At 44.0% G+C, this 22,131-nt stretch overlaps 1 protein-coding gene across 1 annotated transcript in view; it reads right to left on the reverse strand.

The window, feature by feature from the left end:
- Window positions 1-422: 422 nt before the first annotated feature.
- Window positions 423-22,131, reverse strand: part of LOC142818071 (uncharacterized) — a 294,427-nt gene continuing 272,718 nt past the window's right edge. The window contains exons 9-11 of the mRNA XM_075896326.1: window positions 18,552-18,725; window positions 4,751-4,867; window positions 423-1,002 (exon numbers count right to left, since the gene is read on the reverse strand). Of these exons, the coding sequence (XP_075752441.1) occupies window positions 820-1,002; window positions 4,751-4,867; window positions 18,552-18,725 (474 nt within the window). The 3' untranslated portion in view covers window positions 423-819. The remainder of the gene's footprint in view (window positions 1,003-4,750; window positions 4,868-18,551; window positions 18,726-22,131) is intronic.

The following is a 22,131-nucleotide window of genomic DNA, read 5'->3' on the forward strand; positions in this document are numbered from 1 at the left end:
CTTCGTGGATATGCAGGAATTTTTTTGTGTGACTTGTCTTATATGTAACTGTCTTTAGACTTGCGAACTCTTTTTGAAGGTCGTTATACTTTCTTAGGAAACTAGTGGCATTAAATCACGTCTCCTTAAAGAGTGAACAATTGTTTTAATCTATAGCAGCTAGCAAGTATTGACAAAATTTTCAATGGACTCTTTTTCCTTTTTTTCTTGAAGTTTTAAAAAGGCATGCAGGAACAACTGTATCAACTACGAACTCGCGACGTTAAGCAGCTGAGACAAATGCAGCTTTTCACGCGACGCCGAATTTGTGTCTTCTTACCGCACCAAGGTAATATTTTTATGCAACTGGCAAAAATTTGATACAAGTCTTGCAAAAAACTTTTCTGTCGAAATTTGTAGTTGGCATCTACGCTAGACAAATAAGCGTTCATTAGTTTTCGCCATATTTATAGGCTCTACGAATCTGGTCAATTCACCTGTACATGGCACGCTTTTGCCACTCTTTGTTCATCCACTTATAATGATATAACGTGCGCGTTATCAACTTAAATTTTCACTCTGCTAATAAAAATATCTTTTTTTTAACTTTACAAACCTCATGTGCATTGATTACTATGTTCGCTTGCGATATTGTTGACTGATGTGAAATTGTAGGAAAGTAATTAATTCGATCACTTTCTAATGTGCGCTGTTTGCTTTAGTCAACTACATCAGCATGGTAACATCACCATAGTGATCTCTGAATGGTTGCTTGTTTTCGGACAGCACCGAAAAAAAAGGTGGAAACGTAAAAATCGGTGCGCATGAAGCGAATGATTCCTAGAAATCATGTCCGAACAAGTCAATGTCTTCGTCCACGTTGGTTCGCTTGTTCAGGAGGTCTCGGATGGCTTTCAGCCGCGGAAACGCCACCTTGCCTTGACACATGCCGTAGTAGTCTTCGTAGTCGACGTAGTACGCCGCGAAGCACGTCTTGTTCGCCTGGTCCAAGATGAGGTCCACCTGGATGTGAGTGGGCAAAGATTCTGTCATACATGAAAGGTAGTTTTTTCTTAGTACTGTTAAACATAATTAGAACATGCGTAAAGCTTTGATTGGAGCAAAATACGTCTAGAGCACTGAATGTGCTCGCCTCCGCTACGGTCATTACAGGTTATGTAAGGTAAATGTGTATTAATTCCGCATGCTTTAGAAGCATATAATCATTTTGATGCCTTGCATTGGCGTTGCCCACTTACGCGTCGAAATTGATTTGTTGAAGGCCAAGAAAGTATGTGCGATTTTACTTTTACATATCCATGAGCGTATCAGGTCATTTTGTTCAAGAGCAGCGAGAAAACGTAAACGACAATCACAGCTTATCCACGAAGTGCATGATGATGAACGGGGTGATCGCGTCCCTCATCTCATGCTTCTGTCCGTCCGTTCGTTCTTGTTCCCGTCAGTCCGTCTGTCCGTGCGTCCGTTCATGCGACCGTCAGTCCGTACGTGCTTCTGTCCATTTGTCCATCCATGCAGACGCACGGGCGGATGGACACACGCATAGAGGGATGGACGGACAGAAGCACTGGCAGACGGACTGACGGAAGCACGGACGCACGCATGCATGGACGGAAGCACGGACGGATGGAGGGAAGCATGCACGGACAGAGAGATGGATAGACGTACAGAAGCACGGATGGTTGGAAGCACGGACAAATGGATGGACGTGCGAATGAATGAATGCCCGGATGGTTGTACACACGAATCGACGGACGGACGCTTCGCCTTACTTATCATCCTTCACTTCGTGGATAGGCTGTGAGAATTACTAACCCCATCTAGTAACAATATTCCTAAGGACATATGCACACAACCTCTTCTATTTAGCAAGTCATAAAGCATAGGTGACTATATACGGAGGAGGGAACGTCCCACGGCCTAAAGAGCTTCGATCCTAAAATTCTGTGACAAAAGCAATAGCTTAGTAAAACTCGAAGTTTTTCCGCCATGATTATAGCAAAGGCGACGGCTAATTTTTTCTACATGATCTTCAAATGAAGCGTATTAGGCAGCTGTCATTTTCTCGTTGCTCCAACATAGTGACTACGGCTCCAACAGATTTCAAAAATAATTTCGCATCCTTTCATGCCAGTTGAGACGTACGAATGAACCAAAGTCCCTGAGTATTACCCTCTTCTTTCTGGAGTACCGACTGCCATAAAAGTATTAGTGACAAATCTCACTGCGTAGTGGTCGTTCTCAGATGCCATGCTCTTCCTAACGTTTTTACAGCACCTGGAAAAACGTGCCTATTAATGACTAAACGTGTCCACTAATGACTAAATGGCGCTCATCATAGTCTGGTGTGTTCGTTGTCTATTTTTTAGGGCTGAGAAGTTCATTATTGTAATACCAACTAGCGCAACCCTACACTTCCTTATTGACGGGTGATTGGCGTAGGAAGAAAAGCGCTTCTCCGCTGAAAGATGCGAGGTCGATGAATTACGTGAAGGTAGTCTTGTCTACTCTCAGGGTCATGACGCCCTACCTTGTTTCCGCCAGCGGCCAAAATGTCTCATTCCAGAAAAACGATAGCTTCCTTAGTGTCGATATTGACAGGAACGTTTCGATCCGTCTAACTGAAGAGAAGGTTGCCTTTCATCGTGCACAAGCTTGCCTATCACACCTTTACACGTGTAAGTGATGTCTTGTGCAAACTGCGCCGCGTTGAATAACCAAGACAATGTTAGAACCTACTGATGTGACTACGCTCACAACACAAACATTATAGATATTTCTGGAACTTTCGTGGCTGCTAGCAATAACACTGGAATATTTGACGGCACATGCATAAATACCAACGCGTCTCAACACTTATCAGTATATTTACGACCAATGATCCGTGTGCCAATATCACGGTACAGCACGCCATGCTTGTTTTAATTTGATGTTAAGTTTGCGGCTGCACGTTCACTCAAATGAAGAAGCCGACTGCTCTCTTCGTCAACGACACAACCCCATGATAGTGTTTCAAAAAATTGTCTCTGGTGATAGAGAATCCCTTCCATCTGCGCCAAGTTGCCTCCGTAGGGGCTACAACCAGTACAGGTACGCCATATAAATCCTGTAGTTATAAGTTATAATTTCTGAAAAATAAATAATTATTTTAGTAAATATGACTTAAGGAATAATAAGTAATACATAATTCCTAGAAATATATGTTTTCCAATACTATGCGTGAATGATCGCCGACGACATTGTGTGCACTGCAGCTGCGCAACAAGTAGAAGCCACTGAGTAATTGTGGCATTGTAAATGACAGCCCTTTTATATGTGAAGCATTTCTCAGCGACCATCAGTGATTTTGCCGGTATCTATCTATCTATCTATCTATCCGACTATCTATCTATCTATCTATCCATCTATCTATATAGTTATCTATCAATCTATCAATATATCTATCTATCTAGCCACTTTCGCCTTTTAGCTCTCCGGGCCGAATTAATATTGGGACAAAAATTTACATGGCGTAACACGACTGTATGGTGAGCATAAGTGACTAGTCGTAATAACAAAATAGTGACACCTCTGTCATGAATGTAATTATCTATATGCCATGGTCTTGCTGCTCTTACGGTGGTTTTGTTCACATGGCATATTGACAAGTGAGAGGCTTTAACATAGAAATAATGACATGCATATCGTGTGAGTCATTACTACACGCCTTGCTCATGGTGCGCTTGATGTCGTTTCGCTAGGTTGACATATACCGAACTCGGCAATACAAGACGTGAACGGATGACGAAAGTATATGCTGGGTCCAAAATCATAATCATGACATGCACTTCATGAAAGAACATGACTACATACCACTATCATGATGCACTCACGGCCGTTTCACTAGCTTCCCATATACCAAATTTGGTATCACGTAACGTGAATAGACGACGAAGGTAAATGACACGTCTTAACATGATAATCTAGATATGCGTGTCATGTAGAACATGACTACATGTTACGCTCATAGTGTGCTCGTGGCAGCTTTGCTGGCCTCTCTTATACCAAATCTTGTATCACATGCAGTGAAAGTACGGTGAAGGTAAACGACACGTCCGAACATGAGATTCATGACATACGTGTCAAGTAAAACATGACTACATGTTACGCTCGTACTATGCTCGTCAACGTTTCGCTAGCTTCATATATACCAAGTTTGGTATTACGTGACGTGAATGGACGATGAACACAAAAGCTAGGCGCAACATGATAATCATGACATGGATTTCATGTAAGGCATAATTTACGTCTGCCTCGTAACGCTGTGCTGATTTCATTGTAAATAAAAACCTTTCTCATACGTCCTTCGCAAATCAATGTTTCCAACTTTACGTGAGATCTCCCAATTTTTTCTTCTTTAATTCATTCACCCTTTCTTTAGTGCAGGGAAGCAAGCTAGACACGCGTCTAGTTAAGCCCTCTGCTGTTCGTTCTTTTCATTCATCCTCCTTCCATGTTAGAAAGAAAATGGCGGCACATGCCGCCTGCGCGTGAGAGAGGTTTAGAAAAGAAGGCAGTTGGCGGTACTTAAGTAAACAAGAAATATGAAAAGATTTTACAACTATTGCAGAAGAAAGGAAAAAAAAACAAAGTTATTCCCTCGCGACTGTCATAATTTTCATATCTTCGGCCACTAAATGTATAAATCTACTTGTTGTAACACTCCTTCGTTCACTGTATAATTTACTGAGTATTAGATAACGCCGCTCACCTTTCTGGTCACGGTGATATCCGTGTCGAATGACTGCCAAAATTTAATCTTGTGTCTGAAAGACGACATCGCTGACGGATGTGTCTTCACATTACTCCATCCGTGGCCAATACACGTCTGAAAAATGAGATTTCAAACGCCTTTGAATATTTGGCCTAGTTTCTTGAGGTAATGAGTGAAGAAAGAAGTCGTGTTAACGTAATTTTTATGTAGCTTTTCACTAACAAGCCGTACGAAAATCTATTCCAATACTACGCTTCCAGTAGTACTGGAAACCAACTTTTCACGTTTCAGACAAACATTCTACTAGAAGCCATACTGAGGTTCTCATGAGCCTCATACGCTGTAAGCAAGAACTATCCGAGTTTGGGTTTTTGCGGCTCATGACCACTGAAAACTCTCTCGCGTTTAAAATTACTACTTGATGTCGGAGTAAAAGGTGGTACATTACATAGTTTTACCACTACCTCTGAGGCACGTAGTAAAAGGACGTCAAAATCCAGTTTTACATCGTGGGGAGTTTTCTATCACGTGATTTTTAACCTGCGTTTCAGTGTTTATTACCACTGACGTGACTGCAAGTTGCAGGTGCTACGGCGGCTTTTGCCCATACCCTCCGAGCGGCGCTCTCAGTGAACCGTGAAGGTACGCGAGGACCAGAGATGTTATATTTTTTTTCGAAGTTTAGTATGGCATCGACGCCCCTCATGACTGACATCGAAACAACGCACTTTCATTGAAAATGGGAGCAGCATAAGTACAACGAGCAAAAAAGCGCTCTGTGAACGAAAAAAAAAGAGCCCGCTGCAAGAAAAAAACAACAGCAGGAACGTTGTCCTGCATATTTTCGTAAATCATTGCCTTTTACTGCAGTACGGTGACCATGGAGACAGACGGTGTAAGAAGCTGTAGATCTAGGTGGAGCTGATAAATCTCGCGTATTTTAATTACAACATCGAGAGACCGTGCGCTTACGAGCGCGAGCCTCCAAACCTGTACGTCGCGATACCACGATTCTATGCCGTATCGCAAAGAGCTGCCAGCGGTAACAAAGTTAAGCTGGTATCATCGTCTGTGGTAGCTTCCTGGAAAGTGACCGGTTACAACTTCGAAGCGATAAGCAAAAGGCTTCGCTAGGCCTTCGGCACCGAACTGGCCAGTGGCCAGCGTAAGTGCGTCGCCACGGCAGTTGAAAGAAGCGTCGCATGTACTGTCAAACATGCATGCGTAGCGCGAAGGCGAGAGCCGATACGAAGCAGACGGAACAAACAAGCGGATGCCGCTGAGCACGACCAAAATCGGGACAGCGGTCTATGCTCCTCGAAAAGGCCTGGTACACTGTCGGTAAGAAGCTCTGATACAGGCGTGCACCGCTCTTCTACGCCCATTGTGATGAATACGGGCTGCTACTGTGTTTGTGCACCGCCACTTAAGAAAAATCATTGAGCTGCTGTGGTTTATATGTACGTAGGTATATTTTATGAGCCTGTGCATCAGCAGTCCTAACGCGGACGAGGCCAACAGGCCGGTGTGCCGGCTAATTATAGGATAGCCAAGATGTGAGATCGGGTGGGCTTATAATAAAAGGTAAGTGTTACCCCTAGCGACCTGCAGCCCACCTCAAGTTTATGCTCGCACTTTTAACCGCTATTGTTAATTGATCCAAAAAACACCTCTCCTACTAGCACTACACGGCAGGTCAAAAAGTCGTGCTTATACACTCTAAGGCAAAATTACCCGAAAAAAGAGTAACGGAGCCCAATAGGTGCGTGCGATGAACGGATAGACCGCTGAGGAGGAACCACCGGGGGAAGTGTGCTGCGTGCAAACCACTTGGTCTCTAAACACGCTCCGAAGGGATGAACCACCCGGGAATTGTAGGCAGTGAGCAAAGCGTTGCCAAGGACACAAGCCGTCTTCCTCCTCTGCTGGCTCAGTCTTTCACCGTAATTTGCTGGCGACGGTTCGCATTGCGTCGCGATGGGAGTGCTCGACCACGGCCGCCTCGATTCGACGATCTAGGAATCACGAAGTGGTGCTTTGTTGTACGCTTGGATGAGCGTGTGCTGGTGCTTTTACGTTTCGCCACACCCATGAAGTCTGGAGCAGGTCTCAACACGACACCACACCACGCTGTATATCACTGGCTTCAAGATAGTCACGACCAACACACGACAGCAACAGTTGGCAAGGCCAACATGGCGGCCGAGAAGACAGCAGGCCTATCAGATACACTGCTTCAGTCCGACTCAGGGAAAAACTCAGTGCTAGATTGTTTCGCAAGTAGGTTATCATTCTTTATTCTACTCTACTTGTCGCGTGTGCGATACGGATCACGCTTGCCGGCAACGGGCTTGGTTGTGTTGTATATCGCGCACACGAAAGGCACCGCGAATGTCAGTTTGGGCGTCTACACTTTGCCTGTGCTTTGCGACTGCCTGGGAATTGCCCGCCATGGCCGTCAGCCTCCCGTACGCTCGCTCATCGAGTTCTCGCCTGTCTTCGCCACCGCGATGAGCTCCGGGCTTTCGATATTGGGCTGAGACCTCGTCGCTGTATTGGGAGTCTTCGAAGACACGTTGCGGATTCTCGTGACAAGCTTCGTTGTAGTATGTCCGCACTGTAAATGCACCAGCATGGGCTGGCAAGGCTTTCGCTAGCATCGGAACTCAGTTAAAATTGGTCACCACTACAGTTCGCTTCCCCGTCAGTCAGTCGCAAGCAGCACGGCGCCCTCCATTTGCCGCGGCGGTGGACTCTCGTTTGCGCGCTGTGCTCGCACTTACTCGAGTTTGTAAAAAAGGGCCGAATATAGTCGATTTCTTCGGCGCTAGCTCCAAACCAGCTCGGCGATGTTCGAGGCGGTGGCCAAGCGTACGCTCGCTCTCCTGTTCGAAGTTCGCTGGCGGCTGACAAACCGCGTGAAGCGCCGTTTTTGATCTCACATTCGCTTGCTCGAGCAGAACGACGTCGCTCGCTTTGAACTCACCGACTTGTTTGCGACAAGGTTGCTCGCGGAGGTATTTATGACTGCGGCCGCCGTTCCTAAGCTGTTGCGCTACAGGGATCGAAATGAGTCTTTGACAATGTGGGAAATCACGGTGAAATTATTAGCATGCCATATCACACGTATGTTTTTATTTCACTTGCACGTATTTCTCATATGCATTCATATTCATCCTCTGTCACGTGTGACTCACTATTTTACACACTTATTGTGCAGCCGTGGGCACACACCGTGCTGAAGGCTGTGCGCGCTGGAGTCTGTGATGCCTGTCATCCATCTCTTTCGTCAGAGCAGCTTCAGAAGGACACTCTGAGATGTGAAGGTAAAGTTATTTGCGTCATATTTTACACGCGTATTAATATATTAACTTGCATGTACTTCTCATATGCGTTCATCTTATTCTTGTGCCACGTGTGTCTAACTATCTTTACAATCTTATTGTACGTACAGCCGTGGGAACGCAACAGGCGTGCGCCCCCGTCTGCAATGCCTATCATCTATCGCTTCCATCGGAGACAGCTGCACAAGGAGTGAACAAGATGTGACAACGAGACTGAACTTGTACACTTCACCATGAATTTACTCAAAAGAATAGAGAACCTTTATGTGTATGTAGAAGAATAAAAGATTTTGATGTCTCACTTTAGTCTTTCGTTGCTGCCGTGACTGCGAAAGCAGTTACACATAGGTGGCTAACTACTTTTTCGCATGTTCTTTTCTGCGCTATTTGTTGCCCACTGCGCAGAAAAACAGGCGAAAAATGTATTAGGCTTGATGGAAAATAACTAAAAAAACTATGTTTGTACTAGGGATAAGAAGTTCATCCGATTGGAGTATTTGAGTGGATCAACCATTGGTCCGGTGAGATGCAACTGTAAGGACTAACGGTTGCCCGGGAAGGTGTGAATGTGGGGATTACCAGTTGCCCTATAGGGTGCAAATGTAAGGACTAAATATAAGTTCTTTGAGGTGAATTGCGGGATTAACGGTTACTCACTAAGGTGTAAATGTGAGGTATAAATGTTAGTCCTTTGAGCTTGTCTGTGGGGACTAACTATCAAACCCAGTGTTGTTAGTCCTTAAAGAAATGAATGGTTGTGGCAGCCCCATTAGTCCCCAAAAGGACGAACCACACATCCTTTGAACACCCTTTTGCCTTAGAGTGCATGCATAACCATCATCGCTTTTCTTGCCGGAAGCACGTGACAATGTAAATGAGACAGTAAACCATGTGACGAAAACAATGTTACAGAAAGAGCAGTGTAAAAGTAACGGAAAAAAACAAATGCAAAGAAAAAAGTAGAACGATGTGATGCCGAAAAATAAAAAGAACTATAACTAGTTACGCGAGCCGACACTTTTGAGAAACCTTAGTTCTTTCTCGGACAGAGACACCGCAGACTCGTTCATGCATGACACCTATTTGCGTGCCAACTGCGCAGCCTCGACGATAACTCGCGTGCGCTCATCCCTGTGCTTATACAGCGTGACTGTGTCCCTGAAAAGGGGCACACAGTTGCACACAGTTCAATGCTGTGCGAGAAAACAATCTTTTCCTTTCTAACATTGTTAGCGTGTTCCCTCTGTCGATTATGCAGACACTTTCCGGTCGTTCTGAGGTAACAAGTACCACAGGAAAGGCAGGGTTCTATAGACAACTCCCCGGGAAAATTCCGCATACCTGGTTTCGTGTTTACCTTTACATTCAGTTGATGACAGCTGCTTCTTCAGGGGTTTTTTCAATTTATAGTGACTGATTAATTTTAACGGTACAGAGAACAGCACACGAACAACCGCACGTTTCCAATTTTCTCGAGCCTGTGAGATATTTGGTGGTTGTACGGAAGAACAGCTAGATTGATATGTGGGGTTTAACGTCACGAAACCACCGTATGGTCATGGCAGACGCCGTAGAAGAGAGCTCCGAAAATTTCGGCCACCTGGGCTTCCTTATGGTGCGCGAAAATCTGAGCGTACGGGCCTGCAGCATTTTCGCCTTCATCGAAAATGCATCCACCATAACTGGGATTCAATCCCGTGACCAGCAGGTCAGCATTCGAGTACCTTAGCCACTACACCACTGCAGCGGAGTGGGACAACGGCTAGTTTTCACGCTCTGTACCCGTGTTGCTCGGATCCTGTTCTTGGCACTGCTCTGGCTAACACGTCTGCAGGATAAACTCAGCGACATATGCGATCAACGCCTCAGGAAAACACCAAGCCATAAGCTGGGATATTGAAGCTTTCAAGCTCGCCGAAACTTTGTGAAAGCACGATCTGTTCAAGGCATTTCAAGACAGGTCCGTAGCCAGGCCTCACTTTAATAGCTTTACTGTATGAGCACATGGATGAGCGTACCCGAGTTATCGACGAGGCCGCGCAGATGGCACGCAAACAGATAGATGCATTGGCAAGCTCTCCCTGTCTGTTCGAGAAGAAACTAAGGCTCCTCAAAAGTATCGACGCGCGCAACTAGTTATAGTTGTTTTAGTTTTCTGTATCGTTTCCTTCAAGTTTTTTTCTTGCCTCTGTTTTTTTTCTTTCAATCTTGCATTTCACTTTTTGTCTCATGGTTTTCGTCACAATATTTACTGTTTCTCTTAGATGTTTTCGCGCGTTGCGCATAAACTCATTTGAAAGTCAGCGCTCGTCTTTTTGTTGTCTCTTTGTCGTCGTTCTGAGCTCGTGCTATGAAAATCGTCATTTCATACCAAGTAGCTCTTCGAAAACTTTCTCTTTGGCGCAAATCTTATTTTGTAAACCGCCCTGAGGAACGTGCGAAGGAGTATATCTTTTGGCCTCAAATAGCATGCAGTGAGAAATAATTTCTGACTTCTGCTGCTCTACACCTAACCGTAAAGCACTTGTTCTGAAATCACGGAGAAGCTTATTTTGTATCTGCTATCGCCCCCTTCGCGTTGGCAAGTCTCTTTTTTTTCAGCTTCTTAGATTGCCTCCTAGGATCAGTAAATTTTCACAAGTACCATACAAGTTTTGGTGGTGATAATCGTACGTTAATATCCGATAATACTAATAAAGCTACCTTCAAGTTTATTTTATACATACACAATGGTCGAAATGCAATCACTTTTCCAACGCGACTGGAAACAACCACAGAGACACCTAATGATCTCTTTATTATCAATTTTGATGAGACACGTGTAAACTCTTGTGTCAACAACTGCTCTAAAACTGATCCTAGAGTATAGTTTAAAAAAAGTTAAGTGTCTATTTACGATAGATGCTTTCCGTTGAAGGCAGTTAACCAACCAAATAAAGCTCATCAGTCATGAATAACGAGTTAACATTTGCTGATTATGACAAAACATGGCCAGCTGTTCAAAATATTTATTCAATCTGGATGCCGCAATGTGCTCAGTGCATTTAAAAACATAGAAATTATGTAACTAAAGAAGTTCGCGCTGCTAAAACAGTTATTATTACCATCGACTCAAAACTTTGAAACAAACCTCCAGGGACATGTGGCACAAACTAAGTATGATAAAATTATTATATATATGAACACAACTAAACATAAATATAACTGAACCTAATACTGGAATAGTGAAAAATTCATAAATTTCTGGCGAAGACTTTGCTGATGTATTTAATGATTGCTTTCTTTGCAACATCCCATTATATTCCGTGACAGCTTCCCTTATATTTTTGTCGTCTACATCTGAATCCGAAATCCTTGCAGCTTTATAGACAGCACAGCCATAAATAATATGGAGCTTCAGATCAAACCAGCAAAATTTGTCTTTGACCTAATCGCGCCGCACTTAACGCATATAATAGTTGTATTTTAAGTCTATTATTTCCGTGTGAGATTCATTGTGCTAAAGCTACAGCTATCTACAAAAAGGCGATAAAATGATCTTGGTAGTTACCACCCTTAAAAAAAACTCCGCCGTAGTAATACTGGATGCCACCATCCACCAATTTAGTGAATTATGGTGCTGGAAATATTGGTGGCACATGAAGTATGGTGACACATGGTGGATGATAGAGTGCCGGCAATGCTGGAGCGTGAAAGGGCGTCACAATCACCCTGACAAACCAGCCACTAAAAAAAATCACAAGAATATTTGTTTGAAAAACAATGCAGAAAGCACCCGTTAAAAAATGTAAACACACGTGAACACGAGGATTTGCACGTAAAACCTTCGGATTTCCAACTGAATCGTCAGTGAACTTAAGAGCTGATGATGATGATGTTTGGTGCTTTGTGGCGCAAAGGCCATTTGATGGCCAAAGAGCGCCAGTTCATGGGACAAGATATGTGAATAATGAAAGTGGTTAGAGGCTGTATAAGGGCCGTAAGATCCCTCGCCCGAAGGCTGGTAAAACATAGAAGTAATAAAATAATGAACATGCCGTGAAAAGGGTGTTGTGTTAATAGATGACGAAAGTTTGCATAATAAAAACTATGGTGGACATGAATGGCATAAGAACTATAGTGCCTCGATCGTTGCCCCAAGGCCCTTGCGTGCAAGGGACGTGGGGCAAGTGCTTTGTTGAGTGTAGCCACCGCAGCAGAGTCCTCTCTGGAGAGGTCTTGCTGCGGAATGTCCCAGTTTATAATATACAAAGTACGAATTTCTTTCAAAAAAGCTTACAACGATTTATGTGTGAAAAGTGGCTTCCTACCGACGAACATTGCAGGATGAAGTTGTATCTGTTGTCGGTAGGTTAATGTGTTGTCTTCCTAGCGTTTCTAACTCTTTACACTGGAGCAGATTCTGAAGTTCGGTGAGCGCTTCTCCACGTCTATCACAAAGAGGTGGTTCAACACCAGACAGAAGAAATGAATGTGTTGCGTGTGTATGTCCTGTTTTTAACCTTGTAAGTATTACTTCTGTGTGGCTTGATTTTGATACCGGCGGCCAATGACCAAGTTGTGGCTTGATGACATGCAATGTATTACCTCTGTGTGTGTCCCATGTGATCTGCCAATAACCCCTGAGCTTTCGTCTTAGAAAAGGTTTCAAGTTAAGTGCAAGAATCGGTATCAACGTATTGGTAGTGCTTTTGTTGGCGGATCCAGCTAGCTAGTCCACCAAAAAGTTACCTTGTATTTCGCTGTGTCCTGGAACCCAACAGAATACAACATGCTGCTTGAATGAGCAGACTGTGCATAAGAGCGAATAAAGCGAGACAAGGACCAGGTGTTTGAGCTTTTTAAGAGTTTTCGGAGCTTTAACTACCCTAAGAATCTGTATATACTATTGGCTTGTGTAGTTTTATTTTTATATTGTGTTTTAATGTGTTTTAATGTGTTTTAACGACCACAAGTATCGCATAAGCTTCACCGGTGAAAATGTTTGTATCAAAGTGCAGGACACCGGCTTCCGAAAAGGATGGGCCGACGGCTGCGTACGAGACAGAAGTGTTTGACTTTGAAGCATCCGTAAAGAATTCAGCACATGTGTATTTATGTTGTAGTTCTAAGAAGTATGTCTGAATATGTGCAGTCGGCGCGTGCTTGGTGAGCTCTAGGAAAGACACGTCGCAATCTATCGCCTGCCACTGCCACGGTGGCAGGCATACTGCGGGAGCCATCAAACGGTGTTCAAGTGGCACACCAGTTTGTTTCGCTAGGCCCCTAACACGGAGAGAACAGGGCTGTCTCATAGAAGGCCGTTTTTCAAATACAGCTGAACTTGGCATTTCTATAATTGTCGAATGTGAAGGGTGTACCTCGTCTGCGTTCACTTTTAAGATAATAATTAAAAGACATGTAACATCTTTGTTGGTAGAGCGAACATTCGTTCGATTCCATGTATACAGACTTTCTACGGGGCTAGTGCGAAAAGCACCCGTAGGGACGGATGCCTAGATGATGAACAGGGTCAAGCATTTTAAAGGCAGGAGGTGTCGCTGACTGATATGCTATTGTCCGATAGTCTAGGCGGGTACGTATGAGCATTTATATAAATTCATTAAACAAGCCTTGTCGCTTCTACACATCGTTTGTTACAACACCTTTAGAACGTTCATTGATTTTATGCACTTGTTTTTAAAATAATTGATATGTGTTAAGAAGGTTAGCTTTGTGTCCTTGGTTAGGCATAACAATTTGTGTTCAGTATTAACAGAACGACGTTCCCCATGAAGTTGAACATTCGGTTCGGAACGAATGTCTCTCTTCCTAGAGAAGAAGGCACACGTGCTCTTTTGTTATTTCAGTCAGAACCTGTTTTCTTCTGCTCAATTAGATACTTTGTTCAAACCAAGCTGAACCTGCCGCTCACATGGCCAGATTACAAGATTTAAAACGAAGCTGTACGTCGTCGACATATGTGAAATAAAACGTATTGCGAGGGATGGACAAGCGCCAAGAATTCAAATTGATAATAAAAAGTGTGCAATTAAGTACACTACCTTGTGGCACTACTGCATTTTGAACAAACGGTTCGAAAGAAGAAAAACGCTGCGCACTCGGACACGAAATGTCCGGTTTGAGAAGTAACTTTCTATTTCTAGTAAGCATTCTGTCATGCACGCCAAGGTGGTACGGCTCTTTAAATATTCCAAAGCACCATGTTATATTATAAGCATTTTCGATATCGAGGAACACAGAAGCAAAGTACTGTTTGTGGACAAAAGCGTCTCTGATAGGTGCCTTGATACGAACAAGGTGGTCGGTGGTGGATCTACCCTTTCGAAATCCATTCTGGAATGGGTGGACCAAATTGTTTGTTTCAAGGAAATATAAAAGTTGGCAGTTCATCATTTTTTCGAAAGGTTTTCACAAGCAGCCTGTAAGTGCAGTAGGCCTATAACTCGAAACAGAAGAAGGGTCTTTGCTTTCTTTCAAAATATTAACCTCTTTTCAGGAAGCAGGGATAGTGCCAGAAAGCCAGATAGCATTGTGCAAACACAGTAGAGATTTTGCGTTTCGATTCGAAGGTTTCTCAGCATTTCATACAGCACACGGTCGGAACCAGGGTTGGAATTACTGCAGGAGTTTAGTGAAGTTTTGAGCTCAGCTAAGCTGAAAGCTTGGTTTTATGCCTGGTATTTTTACATTTGTAATAAAGTTTCTGCTGACATATTCTTCTTTTTTATTTTTGGAAAGCATCAAGGTAGTGTGACGAGCTTGGCACTTGTTGAAAGTGTGCGCCCAGGAAGTTCGCCTGATCTTCCAAGCTGTCACAATGTGTGTTTACGAGTGGGAGTGAGTGCAGTCGTCTTCCTGCTATCCTACCAACCATGTTCCAGACATTAGCGTCTTGTGTATTGATCTCTCATAAAATCTTCTGCCAGCTTTCTCTTCTGGACTGTCAACGCGTTCCCCTGCCTTGAGACTCAATTTTCTTAAAGCTGTCAAGATTGTCGGCTGTCGGTAAGTTCGGAAGCAACGCATTCCGATACTCAGTGTTTTACCATAGAACACGTCGCTTGGAACGTCGCTTGGAGACTGGAATTACCGTCTTCGAAGCCGGTGGGGCGGAGGTATGTACAGAGAACAGACGGTGACGAGTTTGTTTAGAAGTACTGCTCGGACAGCAACCGCCTCAAGGGATGTCTGGAGTGCACTGTGTACACGCTACTCCTTCATTAACCTTAATGGACACGCCACCGGATGACGCAACAGCATCATCTCGGTCCTTTCGTAATATGACCTAAGCTCGTAGAAAATTTGTATTGGAGGATTTTAGGTGTGATTCTTGTACACACACCTCTTTTGGTGAGTGTTTGTGTAAGAGGTCTTGGACGTCGTCGAGGTTTTTAGGCAGTCCTCTGACGCTCCAATGTATAATTTGTGCTTCCCTATTGGAAATAAAGTAGTTCTGTGTGTAGTTTAAGGGAAAGACTTGTTTAAGCTAATCGTTCGAGCTCAAATAAGAGGGCTGTCATCAGGCCCTGTTACGGGCTTTTTAGTACTCTTAGCGCACTCCAGGCAGCCGCGCTGCTGTTTCGACACCAGGGGTGCCACCGTATTCATTGCCTTCTCAGAGGCACTGTATGCCCGCACATGTGAGCTGGTTGTGCGAAGTTTTGTCCTCGCCTGGTGAGATCAGGCGTCGAGTTCCGAGGACCGTGGAGTCTCTGGTCTCCGTTCAATAGTTGGCGGAGTAGACAACTACTGCCGCCTCGGGGGCAGGCGCCACAGCCAATGGCTCGCTCTGCGCAGGCCGAAGGAGGGGCGAAAGCTGGTGCATTGCTGCCTGCTGACGCGCCGCATCAGCATATGTCGAGCCATAAAGGGGCGAGGGCCTTCTTCTTGCTTCTTCAAATGTGAAGTTTTCTTTCATCTTGAATGTGATAATCTTTGTTCCTTTCTTAAAAAAAACAGGAGCGAGAGTATGCGGCATGATTTCCACCACAGTTCACTCAGTGTGCCGGTGCTTCGCAGTTGTCAGACGCGTGGCCCATGACTCCACACAGAGCACATGTTTCTGTCCTTTTTCTCCCTCTTCTTTATATCAAAGACATCGTTCACATTGATTGTACGGCAAAGCATATACTCTACGCCTATACTAGATTGTGTTTCGCTGGCTTGGACGTTGCTGTCCTTTGGTACAGACAAAAAAGCACTTCATTTCATACACTCGTGTGCTACTAACAATGATCTGAAGCTGCACATCAGTAAAACTAAGGCTGCTTTATTTCACGAAGCAAATTTTATGCAGTCTTGCCATTACTACTCAAAAATTTTTATATAAAAGTTTTCAGTACTTTCAAAACACTAGGCGTATTTTTCTTGAGTAACTTGTTCTGGGATGCTCACATCATTTATTTCAAAGGTCAAAGATGAAAGGTAATGGACCTCATGAGTGTTCATCTCTTTACCTTCTTTCTTTCAATTAACAATGTTTTATACAAAGATGTATTATTCTCGTCTCTGATCCATGATGCACTGGTCTGGGGAGGACAACACAAGAAAATACAAAAAAAACATCTCTTGCCTCAGAGCGTACAATACACAGTTTTTAACGCTCCTTACCAAAGTCACAGACATTTTCGAAATGTTAAAGTTTTTACTGTACAAGACAATTACAGTTTCAGTAGATCACTTTGTTAGGACTACGCCCATTTCACGAACATTACACATTATTCTGCAACCTACGTGGCCATTGGCGATAACACGTGAGTATTCAGCTGCGCGTGTCTAAATGCCGACGCGCATCACCGCTTGTCAGTAAGTCGACTGCCGATGCTCTGTTTGCCGCTGTCAGTGCCAGTGTGTATCGCTGTAATATACCTTAAGTTTGCGGGCCACAAGTTCAGCCAAATAAACACTTTCATCTTCGACCTGCAGTCTACTGTTTTCGTCCACATCACATCGCCATGACGTCTGGTGGAGGTGCTTTCCAGCGCATGTGCCGCGCGGCACCCTCCAGTTGTGAGCCAAGCACCAACTTCTAAAGCAACATCCACGCCAACCTCGACGTTCGAGCAAGCCACCGGCAACAAGGTCTTCCACCCGAGCACGGGCATTTACCTTAAAAGAACCGACAAACCAGAAATCTGATATCAGCCATGGCAACAATGAGATCACAAAAACCATGACAGCCCCCGTGCCACCTGCACCAATTTTGTTACGGCTACCTAAGGAACCCCCCCAACTTTCCTTGGTTTAGCACTCAAAGACCCGAAAACCAGGATCGAGGTTTACGTCCATATCGCCGCTTTTAACAACTGGACCACCGAAGACAAGCTGCGTTACATGTTCTTCCACCTCGAAGGCTGTGCAAGAACCTGGCATAAAAACTAATCGTCTGAACTTCATCACTTCAAACACCTTAGATGACTTCCGCCGTGAATTCCTGCACACTTTCACGAGCCTTGTTTGCAAGGAAAAAACCACTTCTCTGCTAGAGGCTCGGATGCAGCTTCCGCCACGCCTGGAAGTGACTCATGGGCGAGATCCCTAAGACGGCATCTCAAAGTCGCACGCACCACAATCCTGTCACCCCACTATAGGATGTCACTTACGACAGACAGTTCAATTTTCACGTAAAAGTAACGTAGACATTCTTGACAGTGACTTTTTGTCCATAAAAAGGTAGTCGTGAATTTGATCGTTAGCACTTGCTTCTTGCAGTTCTTGCATAATAACTATTGGAGAAACCTGACCGATAAATTCTTCGTCTGATGCATCACGGGATAATCTCTGTATGGGTAGCCTGGAGAGAGCATCAGCTCCGACGTTTTGGTACCCTTTCTGTATTCGAGGACCAGCGCGCAATTATTAATGGTTGGTGACCGGTGCTTTTCGTCTAAAGAAGTGTTGCGTTTGTAAACTGAGAGGTTTGATACAACATTTACCACCTTGAACTTAGTGCCGAAAATTTTCTCCGGTTATGTCTTATTCATACTTTTTTACCATTGCCCCAATAATGAAAGCTATGAAATCACACCGGTCGCACCTTTCCCTTCATGCTAGTTAGATCATCTTCGAAAAGAGAGGGCATACAAGATTTTTGCGTGGTTTTTCTTCGCTATAACTCAGCACATTCGAACCATCTTTTTTTTCAATAGACAGCTGACAACCAAGAAAAATTTTCTTTTCTCAACTTTGCTTACAATGCATAATGAGGCTAGTGAATATGCATTCATACGTGAATACCCGTTTATTTTCGCATTTTCTTAATAAAACTTACCGCATTATATATATACATGCAAACTAGGAGTCAAATGCTTGTGTTTCAATCGTTTCTCTACTGAAATGTTTAACCGCTACACTTTGTAATTCCTTTAAAATTGGTGGTAATATTTAGTTGAAAAAGTAAATTTTACAGAAGCATACGTGTGCGTGTCTCTAGGGCAGCCTTAAAGCGTTACCTCGGCGTAGTTCATCCAGATTTCCTCGAAGCAAGCATTTCCCGGTTGGAGGTGATCCACAGTGCCGGAGATCTTGAACAAGAGGGCCACCATGCTTAGTGACATGCAAACGCTGTTTTTGCCTTTCGTTGCGCGTGGCAGCGTCAAGGCTTTCAGCCAGTTCAGGCCTGTATTCTGAAAAAAAAAAGTTTGGTGCTGTTAGTCAGTGCAACGACGTGAGAGCCAGCAAGCAATTTCTAAGAGTTATCTTATTTCAATCAACTGAGCAATGTAGAGGAATGCTCACAACTTTTCTTGAGCATTAGCTTTAGATTATTTGATGGTGAAAGACAAAGCTATTGTGCCATGCAAATCAGATCCATATATGGTCACTTTTCAAATATGAAGCGTTTTTACAAGAACCAAAGGCACTTTCAGCGTATCTATCTATCTATCTATCTATCTATCTATCTATCCATCTATCTATCTATCTACGTTACGTTCACTCGCTCATCTATCTATCTATCTATCTATCTATCTATCTATCTATCTATCTATCTATCTATCTATCTACCTAGTTAAGAACTGGCGGATTGAAGGAATTATAAATATGTGGAGTTTACCGTCCCTGAACCACCATGTCGTGCTGAAGTGAAGTGCTGAACTTCGTGCTTAAATGAAGTCTTTAAGAGACAGTGTCAAGTTTATGAGCGATGAGTTCGAGGACATGAAAAAGCGCCTTAGGTAGGCCACAAAGGAAAGGGAAGCCTTGAGAAAGGCTAATGGAGAACTACGTGCTAAGTGCACAGAAAATGATGACATCATTCAGAAACTTCAGAAGAGAGTTGTTCAACCTGAGCGATACTCGCGCAGGTCAAACGTAGAAATAAAGCGCTTATACAACAGGAAAACGAATGTGTTGCAGGACTCGTTGGAAAAATTCGTGATGTACTTGGTGAACCAATAGTACCTTCTGATATTGAAGGTTTGTCACCATGTGCCCACCCAATAAGCTGGAAAGTCTAACATAATTGTTCAGTTCAAGAGCGTACAGAAGAGGGACACTGCCCTTGAGAAGGCGCGGAAGGCCAGGGTGCGAAATAACCAGGTTGTAATTCCTGACGATGCCAGAGTATTTGTTAATGAGCGTTTCTGCCCAGCGTTGAAGAATCTTCTTTCACTTGCCTCGGCAAGAAGACGTGAATATCAATTACGCTTTGTCTGGACGCGAAACGGAAAGGTACTTGCGCGCAAAACTGAGGCTAGCAGTGTAATCCATATTGATATCGCTTTGGAAGCTGACCTTCAAAAGATCGCGTAGAATACGGTATACGAAATCTAAAAGTTTTCATATTCCTTTTGACTGCACAATGTATTGAAAAATAGCCTACCATCTGAAATATCAATGCCTTCTCACGTGAGAAATATTTCTGCCCTTCAAGTGAGCTTACGTTCACTCGCTCATAAGAAAGATATTCTAGCAATGTTTCTTGCCGAGTCTACTTTTTCATTTGACGTTATTATGTTCTCTGAAAAATGGTATCAAGAACACAGTGAAATGCTTATCATAGATGGGTATAGCCACTTCTTTGTTAATCGCGCAGAAAAACGCGGTGGTGGCGTTGCACTGCATGTTAAGCGCGGCATACATAGCGATGTGCTTGAGGAATTCACCTGCACCACGCCCCAATATGAAATGCTCAGCGTTAAGTCAGACAACATTCTGTTTGTCGTGATTTACCGACCGCCTACTGGCAACATGTCTAATTTCTTAGAATTCACTGAAAAACATTTAGAGCAGGCTTCTTTTCACAAGTAAAAAGTTATTCTTGGTGATGACTTCAACACTAACATGCTCGATGATGGCACTTTGACCCGTGCATCTGTTAACCTTATGGATGAGCAGACGAGCCGGGGCCAGACGAGCCTACAGCATTTTCCCCTTCTTTGAAGATGCAGCACACCAAGATTCGATCCCCCCACCTAAAGGTTAGCGGCCGAGTTCCTTAGCCACTCGACCACCGCGGCCGGGCGGTTAAATCTGTGAACAGTCACGCACTAGAAAAAGCGAACGAGGGATGGCGCGAGGCACGAGGATATTGTTTCTGTTTTTGCTGGAATAAATAGCAACGTCGAGATGCACTGCTCAATTTCTCCAGGCATATTCGTCCTTGAAATCCAGTTCATTTTTGAGCGAAATCTTCAGGCTCTATCTATCTATCTGTCTGTCTATATATATATATATATATATATATATATATATATATATATATAGTGTGAGCGCGACAAGCGAATGACTCTTTATTCTCTTTGTAATCATCATCACCTGTACATCTTCTTCATCTAAAAATATCATCACCAGTGTGATTTAGCTCGAGACTGGCCAAAAAAAAACCGGTTCCTCAGAAGTGGTGGAGGTGCTATATATATATATATATATATATATATATATATATATATATATATATATATATATATATATATATGTATACATATATTGTCACGGGGTCGTGACGTGGCCGAAGACAGGAGACTTCGTGTTGGGATTTAACTGTTTATTAGGGCGAACCTGTGCCCAGTAAACGGAAACTCCAATTACAGCAGCAGTCTCGCACAGATAGCAGTCTCGGACTGAGCGGCGAACGGAGCGTCGGCCTTCCATCAACAACTGACAAGCGGCGAAGCGCGTCGGCATTTATACTCCCGCCGTCGAATGTTCCAGCGCTCCCGCTGGCGGCGGTGTACGTTCCAGAACAATCTGTACCATTCGCACAGTGGGCGTGATCTTATCGAAATGATCTACTACAGTCCGGAACCCTCTCGAAAACTGCAGGCGCGGTTCGCGCTGAGAATCGTGTGGTGTTTTTGGACGATAACAAAAGCTTTGGAAATGGAACGTGGCATTGCCCCCCTCTGAAAAAGGCATCATCTCGATGCTTTAACTAAAGATGAAGGTACAATAATAATGCAAGAAAGTACAATGAATAAATTACAATACAACAATAATACAAAAAAGCACTCTTTCAGTTTGTTAACGCTCATGAAACGGCTTTAGGCGTGCGACATGGACGACATCAGGTCGCGATCGGCGACGTTGAGAGTTCGTGATGCCGTCGGGGACAACCTCGTAATCAAGTGGGTCGAGACGTCGAACCACCCTGTACGGTCCGAAGTACCGTCGCAGAAGCTTTTCACTTAGTCAACGTCGGCGTATCGGCGTCCACACCCAAACACGTTCACCGGGCTGGTATTCCACGAAGCGTCGTCGAAGGTTGTAACGGTGGCTGTCAGTCGTCTGTTGATTCTTGATACGGAGCCGCGCAAGTTGTCGGGCTTCTTCGGCGCGATGAAGGTACTCGCTCACATCGAGGTTTTCTTCGTCGGTGACGTTGGGTAACATGGAATCGAGCGTCGTTGTCGGGCTCCTTCCGTAGACCAATTTGTATGGAGATATCTGCGTCGTCTCCTGCACCGCCGTGTTGTATGCGAAGGTCACATACGGAAGAATGGCGTCCCACGTCTTGTGTTCGACATCGACGTACATTGACAGCATGTCGGCGATCGTCTTGTTTAGACGCTCGGTGAGGCCGTTGGTCTGTGG

The sequence above is a fragment of the Rhipicephalus microplus genome, chromosome 5, assembly GCF_043290135.1.
Source record: "Rhipicephalus microplus isolate Deutch F79 chromosome 5, USDA_Rmic, whole genome shotgun sequence".
In the NCBI taxonomy this organism is placed as follows: Eukaryota; Metazoa; Arthropoda; class Arachnida; order Ixodida; family Ixodidae; genus Rhipicephalus; species Rhipicephalus microplus.